The sequence below is a fragment of the Zosterops lateralis genome (assembly GCF_965231275.1).
Source record: "Zosterops lateralis genome assembly, chromosome: 4".
NCBI lineage: Eukaryota > Metazoa > Chordata > Aves > Passeriformes > Zosteropidae > Zosterops > Zosterops lateralis.
This window is the reverse complement of record NC_139765.1, coordinates 60,048,870-60,066,534: the sequence shown is the minus strand read 5'-3', so window position 1 is coordinate 60,066,534 and position 17,665 is coordinate 60,048,870. Positions and strand designations below refer to the sequence as shown.

The following is a 17,665-nucleotide window of genomic DNA, read 5'->3' as shown; positions in this document are numbered from 1 at the left end:
GCAAGGCATTAGCACTAGATAATCCCGAGGGAGCAAAAAAGTGCCATATGCAACCATGAACATCCAGAAACAATTTATTTTAACAATTTATTGAAAGTACATTTAAATCTCTCAGTGCTTGTTTTTTTAAATAATATATTCTAATAGGTATTATATTTATTAGATTTATGAGAATTATAATTTAACTGCTTAAAATGTAACATGCAATTCCATCTGACAATAATCAATACTAGAAAATTACATGGACTGGGTAGCAAAAGGAGTGTTTTTCTCCAGCAGGAAATTAAAGGAATGTCCCTTGTACTGGACAACTTCTTCAAGGACTTAAAAAAATAGGCAGGATGAAGCTGGAAGAGGAAAAGGCAGTTCTGCTTGCTTGAAATGTACACAGCAAATCTACTGGCTCATCTTCATGTAATGGAAATTTTATAAGCCTTCCCCTATGCTTCACATACAGCACTGTATGAGCAGCAAACCACAGTATCAGAAAGTAACTGCTCTTTTGGGCCTTTCGCTTTCAGAAAACTAAAATCAGCTAGCTAAAATTACCTTCTTGTCATCTTCCCATCTGTAAATAATGAATATAGTCCTCCTCCACACTTACACCAAATAGCCTCAGTGGTAGACAATGTATGGGAGCACTGGGTACATCCACATTAGTGATTCAATGTGTAGATAGGGATCCTTTTGGTTCAAATCTGTCCTGTGTCTAATACTTGTCTTGCAGAACACAGTGAAGTGTGCTAGCAGACTAACTTCCACTACCTCATAATTAGTTTAAAAAGAACAACTTCTGCAATTAAATAGCTTTTTGCAGCATATCATCATATATTTGTAAAATAACCCACAAGGATGTACTAATATTTCTATTAATTAATATTCTGAGACTTTCAATCAGGAATTTTCCATTTCTCTTGCTTCTGAAAATGAAATAGAATTGAAAGATGTTAAATTATTTACACCCCCTCCAAAATAAAAATGCTTGCTTTGAAATCTAGTCACAAGCAGATTAACATCTTGTGATACAATCCCTTGTAGCAGGAGCAGCTGACAAGATGAGTAATGAACTGCATCCGATTATCTTTTCAGCTCTGTAGCAATCATTTTCCAACAGCTTCCTATGCCACAACCAACAACACTGGAAAAAAGGTCACCGTTCTGTCATGCTGTCCCCCCACCCAGTGTATATGTTTAACAACACAGAGAACATATAAACCTTTGGAAGCTGAGAGGTGTCATTATCTGGCACAAAGCTGTTTCAGGTGCATACTGCGCACATAGAAAGCCTACATAAAACATCCATACATAATTGAAAGCCTCCCAGAAGCAAATTATTGCACTTTAGCATAAAATGCTATTTCCTCTTGCCATGCGATATGTTTTTCTTTCAACAAACGAACCTTAAACTGTAATTGATGGTATTTAAAACTCATGATAGGCAAGATTCAGGTTGACATATACATATTTTCCCCATCATGAAATATAACCAAATTAAAACCATGAATATTAATTGCAAGCAACTGTAAGACTTTATAGGCAAACCAGAACTTTTCCCCAAATCAGATCCATTTAACGCAGCATGTTTGAATTAATGGTACTGTCTGTTCACAGCTTTATTTTGATCTCACAGCACAGAAAATCCGCACATAAATCATACTTTGTACCACTACAAAATGGTGGGGAAGTAAGATCAGTCATGGAACTGGCTATTTTCTAATAAAAACCTGTTGTGAAAATGCTCCAAGGCCTAAAGCACACTTACATAAACTAATATCTACCAACCCAAACTGCAAATTAAAGAAATTGTCACTGTTGTTTCTGTGAGCAGTGACCACTTTATTCCCCAAAACTGAACAGCTGAGCAGGCACTTACATGATTTAGTAGCCCCTATGCAATTCCTTAGGCAGTGCAAGACAGTGTCCTCCTCTCGTTAATTCTTTATTTTCAGAAATGAACTGAACAACTGCCCAGTAACATATACTAGGGCAACCCTCTGGCATTCTGACCCGCTGGACAGCTGTCCACAACCAGGGGAATGGAAAGATACTTTTGAAAGATGTATGGATTATTAGCACTTTGCTGCTTTAAAATACGTTATTTCTAAGTAACCCACTTGCATCTATGTAGAGTAAAATAGAAAAACACAACAATCAGACTGCACCCTGGCCCAGTCACTGTAATTTTCCCCTTTTTCACACTGTTTAAAAATTTGGTATACAGCCACACATACTATTCACAGAGGAATTACTTGCTCATGAAAATTATATCCATAAATCAGACAAAATATGACCAGCAGGCTAGACCACAAATGGTGATGTATTTTCTCATCAGTGGTGCTTTATTTTATTGTCTATGTGAATGGGACAAAGTTTATCCTTATTAAAATAAGAGACAGAGGTGACTTCCATGGTATATCTTATTTACGTGAAATTAAAAATGTGCTTAAGTGCTTTGCAATCTGCTAAAAATACTTTCACTTCGTGTAACTATTTCATTTCAACTATTATTATAAAGTCACTATTGTCAATACTTGGCACAAACAGTAACACTGTGCAACTTTCCCATAATACAGTGGGTTTTAGATAAAACTTTCATTATAATATAATCTTAAATATAATTACAATATAATAATAGTATAATAGAATCACAGAGTTATAGAATTAACTAGGTTAGAAAAGACCTTTGATATCATCAAGTCTACCCTATGACCTAACACCACCTTGTTAACTAAACCATGGCACTGAGTGCTACATCCAGGTTGTTTTTAAACACGTCTAGGGATGCTGACTCCACCATCTCCCTGGGCAGCCCATTCCATAATGGCCAATAATTCTTCCTGTGAAGAACTTTTTCCCAATGTCCAGCCTAAACTTCCCCTGATGCAGCTTAATAACACTGCATAAGGCCAGTGCCAGGAGACATCCAGACAGTATTAGTACTTCCTGCTCTCTGTCCCAGGAACTCCATCAGGTCCCTTTCAGACCATTCCTCCACATTCCTCCAGTCTCTTGAGGTCCCTCTTGATGGCAGCATGACCCTCTGGAGCATCAGCTACTATTCCCAGTTTTGTGTCATCAGCAAACCTGCTGAGGGTACACTCTGGCCCATCATCCAGATCACTAACAAAAGCCTTAGAACTGGGCTTTGCATTGACCCACTGTGGGGGTACACTACTGACCACCTGCTAGGCTTTGCACCACCGATCCCCACTTTCTGGGCCTGGCCATTCAGCTGGGCCATTCATGATTAATCCCACATTGATAAAAAGCTGAATTTCAGAACACAGTGCAACTGAGAGAGACTGCAGACTCAACCACCTTCTATGAATTGACTGGTGGTAAGGAAAGGATTTAGATCAGTATTCTTTTACTGATATGGAATGAATGAGGAGGGAGGGATTGATACTTGTCTATTAATTTTTTTCAGTAGTCCTTTTATCTTTAGTGCATGGTATTACAGCACCTAAGCAGACTTGTTAATAGCGACACTATTACTCAGATTGATGCATTGACTGCATAGATTTGAAATTTAGATTTGATGCTGCCTGCTCGCAAGAATATAGAAGCAACCACAGACTGACACGATTCATGTGCTAAACCCCTTCTCACTCACATGAAAATGACTTGTTTTCCCAGTTTAAAAAATATAACCCATTTTCAACTAACAGCTACTAGTAAGTTAATAAACCACTGAACAATAATGGGCTGAATACCACTATCATCAAAGGAAAGGTATTAGAAGATCTGTATTCACTGGTACTATAGAATAATATTAATGCTAAAGCCTGGAAAACTGATTTCAAGTCTCTTCAAACATAAAAACAGCTTACCTCATTGAAAAAACCCATATCAAGCTACTAATTAACTTTGCTATTACTGAAATGAAATTAAATCTATTTAGCTCTGATCTTATTGTAACTATTTAGTATATGACATTAAATCTAAATTCAAAGAATGAGAATGAAAGTACCTCCCTTCTTCAGTATGAGACAAGAATGTAAGAAGATGCTGAAAGGACATGTATTTATTTTTATAAATGTCTCTCTTTCCTCCACACTGTAAATTTAGAACTTAATGAGTATAATTTCCCATCTGTGAATTATCATATTTGTGTGTGTCTAAAATAGCTATTTTAACATTCAAATAATAAATCTGACCCACTGATTCTAAACTGGCTCTCACTTCATGACAACCACTTCCAACTTCTTTTTCCCTGTAGAAATTTTGATACATTGAATAGAATGTGAAAAACATCATTATTGTGAAGCCTCTTTGAAATGTAAAACAATATAGTGAATATTACCATGCAGCTAGTTGCTGCAGGCTCCTGAAATCAGGCTTTGCATACTAATACATACAGTGTTTTCTATCTGTAATCAAACGCTCCGCCATGGAGAAATACAGGACTTGTGAATGTTGCTCTAAAAACAGAAGACGTTTAAAGGACAGTCTAAATATTTTTTCCACCAATAAAGCAACAATGCAAATGATTTAACAATTTTGAACAGCAAGGTCTTATGGGACAGAAATACGGAAATCCATTTGCACTATTTCTATAGCAACATAATTGCCAAATGTTAGACTGTGAACAAAAAGCCATCATCCTCAGTAGTGCAATTAATCAGTAAAAAAAAGACAAATTCTGAATGTGTTTTCAATGACCCTTTTCTACATCCTTAAAGTAGTCAGGATTAAATTTCTTAAAATAAAAGTGAATTTAAATTTCTAATGTTGTTTATATTATACATTACAGGTGCAGAGATGACAATAAATGACACTGTGATTTTAAAAATGACCTTGATTTTTTTTGTTTTACTGCAGGGCACAGAATTTCATTACACTGGGTTGATCAGTTTATATCCAAGGTGTAACAGTTTCTAGACTTCCTGTAGTGCAACATTTTAAAAAGGTCTCTTTATGTAGGTGACAAAAAGAAACAAAAGCTGGCTTGCTTTATTTCTCAAAAACCTTCTTGACTAGAAAATAAAGTTAAGACTGTGCATTTCATAGAACATTGGAATTCTTAAGTGATTCCTCAGAAAAATCAATTTGTAAGGAACAAAAATACCTAGATATTAAACAGTGCCCTATATCTTCAAAACTACTTAAAACATTAATTAATCCTTCCATATTCCTGCAAGATATTCATCAACTGGAAATAAATGAACTTAGTGTTCAAAAGCCAGTAACTACCCCAGGGATTTGACAGCTTTCTTCCATCCAGAGAAGTGATTTAGTATGTACAGCTTCAATTCAAACTATGCTTTCACCTTGACTACTCCATATCCCCTCCAAGGATGAAAGGATGGTTCGTTACCATGTCCACTCAGCCCAGAGCTGTTCAGGTAAGACTGACAAGAATGATGATAAAAGGCGGCACTTCTGGTAAATGTATTTCTTTTCCAATGGCAAGCTGACTGAAAAACCAACTGACTTAATAATTTGCAGTCATCACTGATCTGCAATTTGCACAAACACCTCCAAACAAGAAGTGAAAAAGAAGAAAGGTCATTATTACCTACTAACCCGCACAATTTCCACACCATCTCTTTTCTTCACAGCTGCACATTTCTGTCAGAGAAACGGAATTAAAGTTCTACAGAAATCGTAGTGTCATTAGAAAACCATTGCACAGGCTCTGACCCTCCCATGTGAATTAGAATCAAATTACTTTTAGTATGGCTGTCTGGGCACACAGATCCATTCAAAATGAGAAATGTGACTTTTAACTGGTATGATCTTCTTGGCTTTTTAAGAGTCCTCAAAAATCCTGCAAGTGAATTCAGCAGGGCAATTTGTAGATCTGAAACAAAAAGCGTCTTCAATCTTTTGGGAACCAAAAACCTGTTCATCCACCTGTGTTTAGATCTTCACAAAGTACCTCATTATTGGTTAAATAACAAACAGAAATCACAGTAGAAATGATGTGCAAGTAATCCAATTCTGCTTCTACAAAAAATATGGAAAAATAAATCATATACTTGTAATAATTGGTGAAAACCATACTATTTTCTGAATTCACATAAGACAATAATTAGATTATTTCTCAATTTTTTCCACTTGGGATTATTTTTTAACTGGGTCAACTGAAAGTGAGTATGTGATGGTAGAGGTGAATAATTTCAAAGCAGCAACATTTTTTAACAAGTTTGGACGGGAAACAGAAATAAGAAGGTGAAATATAAGTACGCTCTGTCAATAAACATCTATATTTTCCATTTATTTTCTTTATCTTATGTAATGATGAGGACATTTCTTTCTGTATCGTTAACACCTCATATTGCCAGTGTTGACAACTCAGGAAAAAAGCCTGCTTACTCACCAAACATTCATCAGCAGAAGCAATGATAAGAGCCCTCCACAAAGTACATAATAACACTCCCTACAACTCTCAGTTCACTTTTTTACCCGGAGACTTACGTAAATGACAGGGTTTGTGATGTGCCTTGGTTGCAATCAGGACACTCAAAGGCGAGCAAGGGCAGATCTGCCTGTACCTTCCTGCCCAGTGGAGAGACCCCTAGCTCACCCTTTCTACTGACCACCCCAAACCCTCCTTAAAAATGATTTGCTGCTTTTCAAGCTGCTTTTCTCTTTGCAGAACTGTTCCCCGATGCCTGTGTAGGAGTGAAGGACCAAAAATAGATGAGGATCAAAGATCATTTTCAACTCTTTTACAAGGGGCTAAGAGGGACTCTTATCTCTAATTAGGAAGGTGGCTGTCACAGAAAGATATGTTGGGCTGCGATTTACACTGAAGTCAATTGTAGTTTAGGCATTACAACAGCTGAGGAAGGATTAGTCACAACACATTGAAAGAGAGAAGCAATAAAGCAGAATAAACTGAAGTAACCCATTAGCTCTCTGAAGGTGAATTAAGCAACTGAAAGAAGTGATATAAATAACCAGTCATCAGGTGAACAAAAATATCGAATTTACACTATTTGAATCTTATTTGTAATTTTAATTTTTACCCGTAACATTATGATAGCATTAACCCTACCTTTTAAAAAATGCATGCAATGAAAGCTCTATTCATTTTCCCCAAAACTAGAATTCAGAATTCCATGAGTTCTGAATTCTTTTAGCCCTCTTCAACTAAAATCTAGTCATTAAAGGCCTTTTTTCCTTACATAAAACCCACAAAATGTCCATTCAATTGTACTTCTCCTTTAAACAGTTAATAGATTTTTTTAAAAATTAAATCTGTAATTTAAATATGTAAACATTAATAATGTATCTATAGTTCATGACTAGTATGAAATGAAGCCATTTTTAGAAGGTACTATGAGTGCATGATTTCTTTTCAGAATTGCATTAATTTCATATTGCAACAAAGGAAAAATACCGCAATCTAGATCTGCAAACGGATGGAGTGAAAAAATGTGCAGTATAAACTTAATGTCCAGATTCTTCCATGATCCTTACGTAAGCCTGAGATTGTTACTGAACTCTTGGCCACATCTAAAGCAGGTAAAAATTGGAAGGGAATTGTGTAGGAGAAACCATAGGGTGGAAAAGATGCAGGTGTTGTCACTGCCCTCTTGCTGAATTGCAATATTTAAAATTTTCCAAGTTCTGTTTCAGTTTCTTCATCTATCAGGTTTTGTTTCTTTTTTTTTTTTTTAAAAACCCAGAGTTTTCGTGAATCCTTTAATTAATTAGCTGGTGCTTTTAAAACTACATTTTTTGATACAACATGATACAGCCCTACTAAATATTATTATGGTAACAGGTAATTAGATAGCCGGAAAGCACGTGTTTGAGATCATAATACAAAACTAGAAAAAATGCTATCTGTGAAGAGAAAGACACAAAAAATCCCCAATGGAAAAAGAGAATGATGACTTAAAAAAAAAAAAAAAAAAAAAGGCAAGTAGCTTCCTTGCTATTAAAGGACTTGTGCTTTAAAAAGGCTGGATCTCCTCCTCTCTTATGCTTCCTAGGATGATACTTGCACTGCAGTAATCAAAACAAGGAAGCAGATGGACAGGCAAAGTGGTACTGCAGCTGCTGCAGAAGATGACTATAATAATAATGTTGACATCAGTAACAGTAATTAGTGCACAGACTGTAGAGTGGATGATTCGTTTTCCTATCTTCTGGAGTGGGCATGCTGCTCTAGCAAACGGGTGCAATGTTAGTACCTTCAGTTTGTTTTGTTCATTTGCTCAGTTTATTCATGAAATTGAATACAATAAAGAAAATCCAACTTCTCTCCCTCTCCAGAATACTTGCTGAGGAAAGCACATTTCAGTTTGGCTTAACATGAGATGGAATCTTCATTAGTAAATGGCAAAATTCCAATTTCTTATTTATATCTAAAACAATTCATACTCTCCCATACAGCCATCTGTACTCACACTCCTAAATTTCTGCAGCATGCAGTACGTGTCTGGTTTTGTCTGAACAACAGCTCTACTCTGGTGTGACCTCACTCATCTGCAGCCTGGTGCCACACCTTTTTCAAGAGACACCAGAACAAATGGTCTAACTGAGAATGTCCAAGAAAAATACGGTGCCGTACTGAACCACTTCAGGCAAGAAGTAAGTCAAGCATCAGTGCCATCAGCAGTACTGTGCCATGCTGAAAGAGTTCTGCTAGCAGAACATCAGATAAGGATCTATCACTCCTCCTTAGCTGCCCCACTGAGAATGACAATGTCCAGCCTGGCACTATGCTACACCAAAACACCAACCAAAGAGCAAAGTAATTGGAACAGTGGTAACTGCAGAAATAGATGTATTTTATTTGGGAAATAAAACTTTTCATTTAGATGCAATCCTGCAGTATGAACTTTAAGGGAAGGAAGGGTAATCAGAGAAATCATGGAACATGCTTAGCATAAGACAAGCCAGTAAATGTTATTTTCTAAGGAGCTTTTCCTTACCCTGCCTTCATCGATACTCATTTTCCCTGTTCATTTAGTCTCCAAGAGGGTAAAGTATTTCCTTTGCCCTCCATCTATTATAAGCCTCAAAAACTGGAAAAACTCCTGTTTTCAGTTGTTGAAAAACATCTTTTCAAGTGACGCTTTACAAGAGGGAAGAGTGAAAGTGAGAAGCATAGGCACAGGGTAGGAGCCACTCATGAACACCAACAGATCATTTACCTAAGCTGCCTTTCCATCCAAACTCTTCCTCTCAGCGTTTCTGCTCTGTCTCCAGGTTTCTATGTTTCTCTCTAAATGTGCTGATCCCCTGAAGGGCTGATCCACCCAGTCAGCAATAGATATTTTTTGCCAGATTAAACTTTATTTAATTAAGAAAATATGCTAAAAGTTTATAAACCTTTTAAGGGGGGTTGTAGATTTTTTTAAATTGGGTTGTTTTTTTGTTGTTGTGGTTTGCTAATTTGTTTGCTTGTTCTAACACAGAAAGAGAAGCTTGAAGTGCCTCACAGAGAAGTGATGCTCTGTGCAAGATCTTCAGGAGACGGGGCTTAAGTGACAGATGAAGGCTGTATTTAACCTTCATTATTTGCTTTCACTGTTGAGAAGACCACGTTTGCATATGAAGAGCTTCCCTAAGTTATTTCAAATATTAAGTCCATGTAAATTAAAAATCTAGTTATACACTTGGAAAGAGATGTCAGCAGGAACACATCTTTTGTTTTCGTTCTCTTCTACTAAAGTAGATGAGACAGTTTCAGTAATCCTGTTCCTACCACTGAAGGAGACCATAAATCAAATTATTCCAAATATGATTAAAAAACAATGCAAATGAATGGAAAATAATAGGTATTCAAAAGAACAGCCATGATTATTTTTCAAGGGAGAAATTGTCAAGAAGTGAGAAACAGATGGCTGAAAATGATAGATGAAGACACATTCTCCTATGCAAACTAACAGATTTAATTAATTACTCAAATCACATGGTATTACGGAATGACATTAATGATCCATACAGTGGTGCCTTATCAGCTCCCTTTTAAAGAAAACAAAAGAAATTACAACAAAATGAACGTGTTTACATCCTATGGATATAACCCACAGACCACAAATATATCCTTCAATGTTAGTTTGAGTTTCAATACTTTCCCATCAATTTAATTTAAAAAAATTATGGAACGGTAAAATTGTAAACAAACTTATCACATTTATCATTCTCTTATCACATTTTTCTTAAGAGATTTACTAAAGCATATTCAGCAAAAAACTTTACCTTAACTATCTCCTCTATGAAGCAGACATGTGACACAGGATCTCTTTTCTTTGCCAATACTTTCTGCAAATGCTGCACCTGTAAGAGAGAATTTATTGAGAGGGAAAGTGTCATCTAAATTCTTACATCTAAAATTGCACGATGAGACAAACAGGAATTAGGTGCAGAGTACCTGTCCGCAGGCAGCACAGATCTGATCCATGAGTTTCTCCATGTTTGTCCAGAGGGCTGCTCGAAAAGCTGCTGTGTTCCCAGGTGTTGGCATGGCAGCTCTACCAGGGGCACCTAAACGGTTTTTAAACATACATAGCAGCACATTCCAGCTTCCACAAATGAAAATTAAAGTATGGGAAATAAAGATCTCTATGTACTTTGATGTATAGTTTTTTTACTTTAAAAAAAGTATAGATACTTTTTTACTTTAAAAAGAGTATAGGGGGTTTTTTAAGCCAAGGCAGCCTAAAATACCTTCAGAACAGAACTCTGTGAATGGCCTCAGTTGTCTCAGCTGAGAAGGTGACTAAACACTGAAGTTCATGAGGATACTTCATGCTCATGACTGTTACATACTCTAGCAATTCCACATAAACACCACAATAATGCCAGTGAGCAGTTTTATAGGATGTAAGAGCAAAGTGAAATGGCAGAGAGAGTAGCTGTGAAAAATACAGCTATTACCAGCTTAAGACTTAAATGCATAGACAAACTGATGAATAAAAGTGATATTCCAGCTGAAGGATACACGGTTTCTAAACAATCACTTCATTTGAGAGAGGATACACTTTGGTATTATGCTGCTGATTATGGTTCTGGATCCCCACCTTGTTCCAAGACTTTTGAAAAAAAAAAAGTTGGATGTTTGTAACACCAAAGCTCAAATTTGCCTGCCCACCCAATTCCTCAGGATTTTTTTGGTATCTGAGCTAACTAAGAACTAAATGTTTAATAGTGCAACATTTCTTCATATTGAATAGTCTGCTTTGAAACAATTTTCACCTGACGAAAGCATAACAATGTAGTTGCCGGCTTCTTCCATCAAATGCAAATAATTTCAACCCGTAATCCTCCCACCAATACAAAGAAAGCAGAATTTGGAGTCATCTTTCCATGATAAATGGCTAAGAAAACGCTACGAAGTTGTCACCTTATGAGGACAATTTGCCTAACTGGGCAAGTTAGACAGGGAGGAATAAAGGAAAGTCTTCAAGCCAAATATCAGATAGAGCTGATTTTGTCATATTAAGTGTTATAAAATTAAATTTTTTCTGACATATGCCTACTCCCACCCTCTACTGATTAAAACAAGCAGAGGAACTTTACTGGAACAGGTTTGGATGTGAGAGTTTCTTCCATTTTATAACATACTATACTCCTATGAAAAAGAATCAGTTATCATTCACTGTAAAACAAGTATCGCACCTCTTGTGACTGTTTGAGATGGTTGGGTCAACACTTTGATATCCAAAGCATTTTTTATGTTCTCTTCCAGCACTGTGCAGTATCCATCCACCACATTAGCAATGGTATCCTTCAAAGTCCCAAGATTATGGAAAACCTGAAGAGCAGTTCCCACTTGAGTAGGATTCTGAAAAAAAGAAGATATTAAAAAAAAACAATTATCTTTAACTCTAGTATTGACATGTTTCATCCATGATGTGACATCATTTTAGTGGGCAAGTTCATCTTTTAAATTCATTCTGGTAATTAATTTTGTTTAAATTACTGGCATCACTACTGCATAACAGAGAATGGAGGGTAAAGGAGAGGACTGATTTCCTCTGATCTCTGAGCAATTTGCTCAGATCCTTTTGCTGCTTTCCTCTGAATATGAATGGAAAGAAAAGAACTGGAAGCACTGCTGGCACTATCTAGCCTGGAGTGGGTTACCAGTGACTGCAGTGACTGGACCCAGTAATTCTGGGGTTAGTTACAGTACAGCTGTATTCAGTGCTACAATTGCTTTAACATGCAGTGTTACACTACTCTCAGTTAGTCTCAAATAGTTAATTAAATGTGATACTAGCTTAAAAAAGTACGAAAAGAAGAAGCAAGCACGTCAAGCCCCTACTACTGGCCACTGCAAAATTTAAGCTTGTATTGCTATATTTCTATTTCTAATGCTGAAAATAGCTTCATTTTCCTCACAGCAGAATAAAAAAAATAAAGAAATATAAAGCAATGCAGTGATTATTTCCCAAGCTTGGGGGGGGAAGAAAGAAAGAAAAAAAAAAAAGCGCCTCAACACAGGGGAGTGAAAGGAGTGAAAACTGTCCAAAAAGTGTCCAGGTCCACTATTTAGGCGACCTCTGATAAAGATTGAATCTGATGATAATTCCACTTAGCAACACTAAACACTGGCATGGGTGCTATTTAGCAAGAGAAAAGCCTCAAATTATTGCCTTTGGAAACTAAGCACTGTCATCCATACACTGAATACTGCTTTTTTTAATTAGCATTCACAGGCAATTAGTGGAGGGGGCAATCAGTTGATCATACACACATTAGAGATGCAGTCTTTTGTCATTTTTCATAGTCACTTCTGCCAGCAGTAAAGAACATGGTCTGACAGAAATGCTGGCACTCAGACTGGACAGAAACATCTGAGACCATCAGCACTTCCCGCTGCAAAGCCCACTGTGGCTTTGGCCATGGTGCAGCTGCTGTGCTGAGGGTGCACTTGCTGCTACATCCACTGATGGCAATAGGTTTTCTGATCTGTTGGCAAACAATGCGCTCTCCTCCAACCCAGTGTTTTAAAGGTCACACCCCTACAGCTGCACATTTGTGCCGTTTTTTCTAGGGCTCCTACAAGATGAAAACCACAGTTAAAGCAAAGAAAGCCAGATCCCATCTTCTTTCCCAGCTCCAATGAGGAGTTCCCAGGTTTAGTGGAAAGCAAAGGAACATTAGGCATGTATTATGGTTTGCAGACCTTATACTAACTATACCAGTTTCTTTTTCCAAACAGTGTGGGAGTTAATGAGCATTCCCAGCATAGTATTACAGGTCTGGGACTTGTAGGTTTAGTTTTTTGACAACTGGGTATGCCGTAAAATTTCTAAGCATCCTGTGGGTGTGCTTGTGGAGGTGGGAAAGTAAGCCATAAAGACTGGAAGATTAATGGGATGTCAGAAAATGAAGAGTACTATAATGCAAGGAGGGAATTTGGGGACAGAATTGAACAAGAGAAAGAAAATATAAATGGGAAGAGGATGGGGAATAGAATGAAAAGACTCTGGCAGAAAGAAAGAGAATGAAACTGAAAGGAAGAAAAGATAGAAAACACACACCTCAATTACCAGCCTTTCCTAAATTGTTCTAATTTTTACAGAATACTTACACAATTATGAAACGACATAGAGAGTCAGTAAAACAAAATCAATACCTTACTATTACTATAAGAGCGCTCAACTAGATTTCAGTCAGGCTCTATTGTTCATATTATTTTCTTTTAAATTTAAACAATATAAAAATACAATAAAAAATAGCAGAGCATCAAAAGGTGAGCTGGGCACTATCCACCCTTAAATAATCAATGGCCAGATACTTATTTTCTTCAACAAACAGGCAATACAGGCACAAACAACTGCAGGCGAAAAAAGACCAATCTTAGAGTTCTCACATCACACTTTAGCAAAATAATTCTGCAGCTACTGGGCAAGAAAGACACTAAAACATACTCCAAGAGAGCCTGAGCTATATTTCAAAAGAAGTGGTTTTAGCCAGAAGTTTCAAACCAAAATACATAATTTTGGAAACTTGTTATTGACTCAAAGTATCTTCCAGATCTAGTACCAAAATTAAAATCAGACTGGAACAAGAATTATGCAGGTGGCCTATTTCTTATTTGCTTTAAATTGTGGACATGGCCACAGACAGAGGGCTTCTAGCTCATTTATTCATCCTGTATGGAATTAGAGACCTATCAAATCCCTGACAATGTAGAACAAAGTGTATTATTTTATTTTATTCATATACAGTAATTTTCTCACCTCAGGAAACAATTTTTGTTTCATATGGCTATGTAACAGTCCATTGTTGGTTTATGACTAATCCTAAGAGAATGGAAATTTTTATGCACAGTGAGTTTCTAGATTTAGACAATATGTTAAAAAAATGAAACCCCACTTGGGACAAAAATTATATGAAAAAAAATTTCAAAAAGCAGGATGGAAATGAATTATTATACTTTAAGGCACTTTATACATGGCAAAATTGAACTGTTTATCATTAATACACACTAGACAAAAACTTGAGAGCCAGTATTTCAGAATTTGCTACTACTAATAGATTTTATTGATAACAATTTTCCCCTAATATCTTCCTTCTACCTGAGAAAGCTGAAAGCTGAACAGTTCTGAGATTTGAAAAGCTGCCATGATTTTTTATTAAGAGGAAAGCATGCATTTAAGTCAAAAGGAAACAACTGACTACAAAAAGGAAAGGGAGAATAATATCCAGAATAGCTATCCACCAGGAACAATATGGAAAACAATATAACTACTTTTGAGATGGAATTAATTGAGTTCATCAGCAGTATTTTATAACCAAGTTGTCTGCCACTGCAGGCAACCACACTTGACAATTTTAAAGTGTTCTTAGAATTTCTGTCTTTAAAGAATTTTCATATTTGCCATAAACTTGAAGCTATGACAATCAAGAGAGTAGAGGGCAAAGAAAACAGAAGAGCATTTAGTAATATGTTAGCAATACAGTATAATCAAAGTGCATAAACACAAGCATACATAAGTGAAGCAAAAACATGACCCCACAAAGTGTAGGGCAACACTACCTACTCAAAAACTAACCACAGTAATCTTCAGATTGCAAAAATTACTATGAATCAGGGAGTTAAGGAGAGATGGCATTAAGTCCATCAGTAATACCCTCCTCCATTCAAAGCACTCCTCCATCTGGCAAGTCACAACATAGTATGTTACAGATACATGGAAACTAAATTCCACAAATGTAAGACCTTAAAAAGACTCAGTGAGTCATCAGTTCAACATATGAAGAAAAAAGAAAAACCAACATGCTTAAATGCTAGTTCTACCATGAAACAAGTCTCATAAATTATTTAAAACATCAAAGTTTCTCAGTATTCATCAGACAACAGATTAAATAGTTTGGTCAGAAGGTTGATACCAGTCACCACTTGAAAAAAAGGCATGGATATTTCAATTTATGTTTTTACAAAACAGATACTCATTCAGCAGAAGCTATGAAGAGATGTTCACACCGGACGTATTGGCTCATTTTCTCTATGAATGAGAACCATTCATTTTATTGACATAATTTCTGATTAATTTTATCCCATCCCATTACATTTGGTTCTGTAAAAGATCACAGGCAAGTAGAAAAATAAGTGTCATGCAGTCATTAGTATGAATGTGGGGTTTTTTTTTTCACAATTACATCATGTGATTGTTTCAAAGAGCAGGTGACTGGACTTAATAACCCAGCAGATGCTGTCCAGGCCAGCATGGCATTCTCAGAGCACAACCCCATTTGGTCACTTCCTTTCCCACAAAGATAAAAACCCTGTGAACGCTAAATAGAAATATCATTAAAGACTGAAATAAATGTATCTTGTATTTCTAACTTGAAAGTATCTCCTAGGATGGAACCAAACAATTTTGTTTTGCCAACTGTCAATATTGCAATTGGTTTGTAAGGGCCAGGATTGTAGTTTTTTATTTTTAGATTGACACTAGTATTATCAGAATAATCTTCTGAAAGCATGGCTAAGGAAAGAGCAATAATCTTTTTCATTATTAGTAATGTAACTTAGACGAGCAAACCTGCTCCTCACAAGGCAGTGTGGTGATGACCCTGAGCTAATTTGGGGACAGGAAGACTCTGAGAACAAGGCTGAACCAAAAATAAGAAACTTGTATACAGGTAAAACTAATGGTTCAAATGCTACTAACACAGCTTCCAAACTTACACTCCACCTTTTCAGGGTACAGGATTCACGATGCGGATTGTTCTTCTCTACCCAGTTCTGTGTTATGGAACTTCACATCATTATTTCTTTATCCAGTACAAATCTGTCCCTAAGATCCCATGCCACAGGGTTTTCACCTCTGTGGACTATCAACTTTCTTCTCAAACAAAAATGTGTTAATCGGCAAAAATATTTATGGTCAGTACTATCTGAGACAATTACTACTATTTTCATGAAGAAGCAGTGTTACAAATGTAATTAATTGTTATCTTTCATGCAATTAAATTTCACAAGTACTTTCATCACCAATAATCAGAACAGCTCTCCAGGGAAATGCTCTTCTGCAGTAGTTTGGAAGGACCACATACAGAGAAGGCCAACTTGGACTAGTCCCTCACTTAGAAATTACATTCCATAGCTACTACTGTATAAAAGGACATGTCTATTTTGCTTATTAAAATCAGAACATTTTTAATTTCTGAAAATCTTTATCATTCTGCATAAAAATGACAACCCTTTTCAGGAGAGGTTGTGGCAGAAACCCAATAGAAAATTTTCACTGGTGATAGGCAGACAGACAGATAACTCAACTGCTGGGATTTCATTGTGCTGTCACATCGTTACCTCTTATGCAAACACACACCATGCCCCATTCATAGGCAGTAAAAGTGTAACACAGCTCAAAAATAATTACATACATTTCTTAGTTGAAGGAAGATCCATAATTACTAATTAGTCCAGGAATCACTTAAACAGAGTGGTCTGACAATGTGGCAAGCAAGAAATACCACAACATTCTCTAACCATCAAGAAATAATCAGCACAACAGTCCCAGAATAGGATGAACACTGAAATAACCAAACTCGTAAACTAATGTACATTCTCTGACAAGGAATAGAAAAAACTATTGCAGTCCTTATAGAGTTTCCAGATTATACTTCTGAGTATCTCTGACATTTATTATTAACTAATTTCATTTGACAGAAGATTTGCTACATTGGGAACTATTGCACTTATTTTTTAAAGTTTACTTCATACAGCTTCTTTTGTTTGTAGGAGATAGCAGTTGCAATTTACAACACAGCACAGCTTTACAAGGTCGAAAAAAGACCCGTTTGAGAAGCTAAAAATCCCCAGTCAGATGTTCCTTTACAGTGTTTGCCTCCTCTCCCCTCTCACTACCATTACAACACACTGTGTCTTTCCAATAATTTTCCCATAAATAACATTACTATCCCTAATGACAAGTACTACTTTAAGACCAAGTGATTGAGAAAGTTTTGCAAGCACTTGCAGCTACCCAGCTCTTAGTCATCTCTTACAGACACCAGAAATGAAAAAATGAAAAGTTACACCAGGAAAAGCTGCAGTTCAATTTAAAGAGCTCAAGCAGGTAACCAGTGAAGAACTCTTGGCCACCTAAGTCACAGTCAAGACAAAATGACTTATTGAGCAGAAGTAATAACTTAGTGAGAATGGCTCAAATTCTTGCTTTGAGGTATAGCAATATTTTAACTGTAGAAAAATTATTTTAATAATTTTAAAGCTATTTTA

General features: G+C 36.3%; 1 protein-coding gene across 1 annotated transcript in view; it reads right to left on the bottom strand.

Moving 5' to 3' along the window:
* COG5 (component of oligomeric golgi complex 5) overlaps positions 1–17,665 on the bottom strand; it is a 174,064-nt gene that overhangs the window by 49,101 nt on the left and 107,298 nt on the right. The window contains exons 8-10 of the mRNA XM_083860586.1: positions 11,584–11,749; positions 10,337–10,449; positions 10,165–10,242 (exon numbers count right to left, since the gene is read on the bottom strand). Coding sequence (XP_083716712.1) covers positions 10,165–10,242; positions 10,337–10,449; positions 11,584–11,749 — 357 coding nt within the window. The remainder of the gene's footprint in view (positions 1–10,164; positions 10,243–10,336; positions 10,450–11,583; positions 11,750–17,665) is intronic.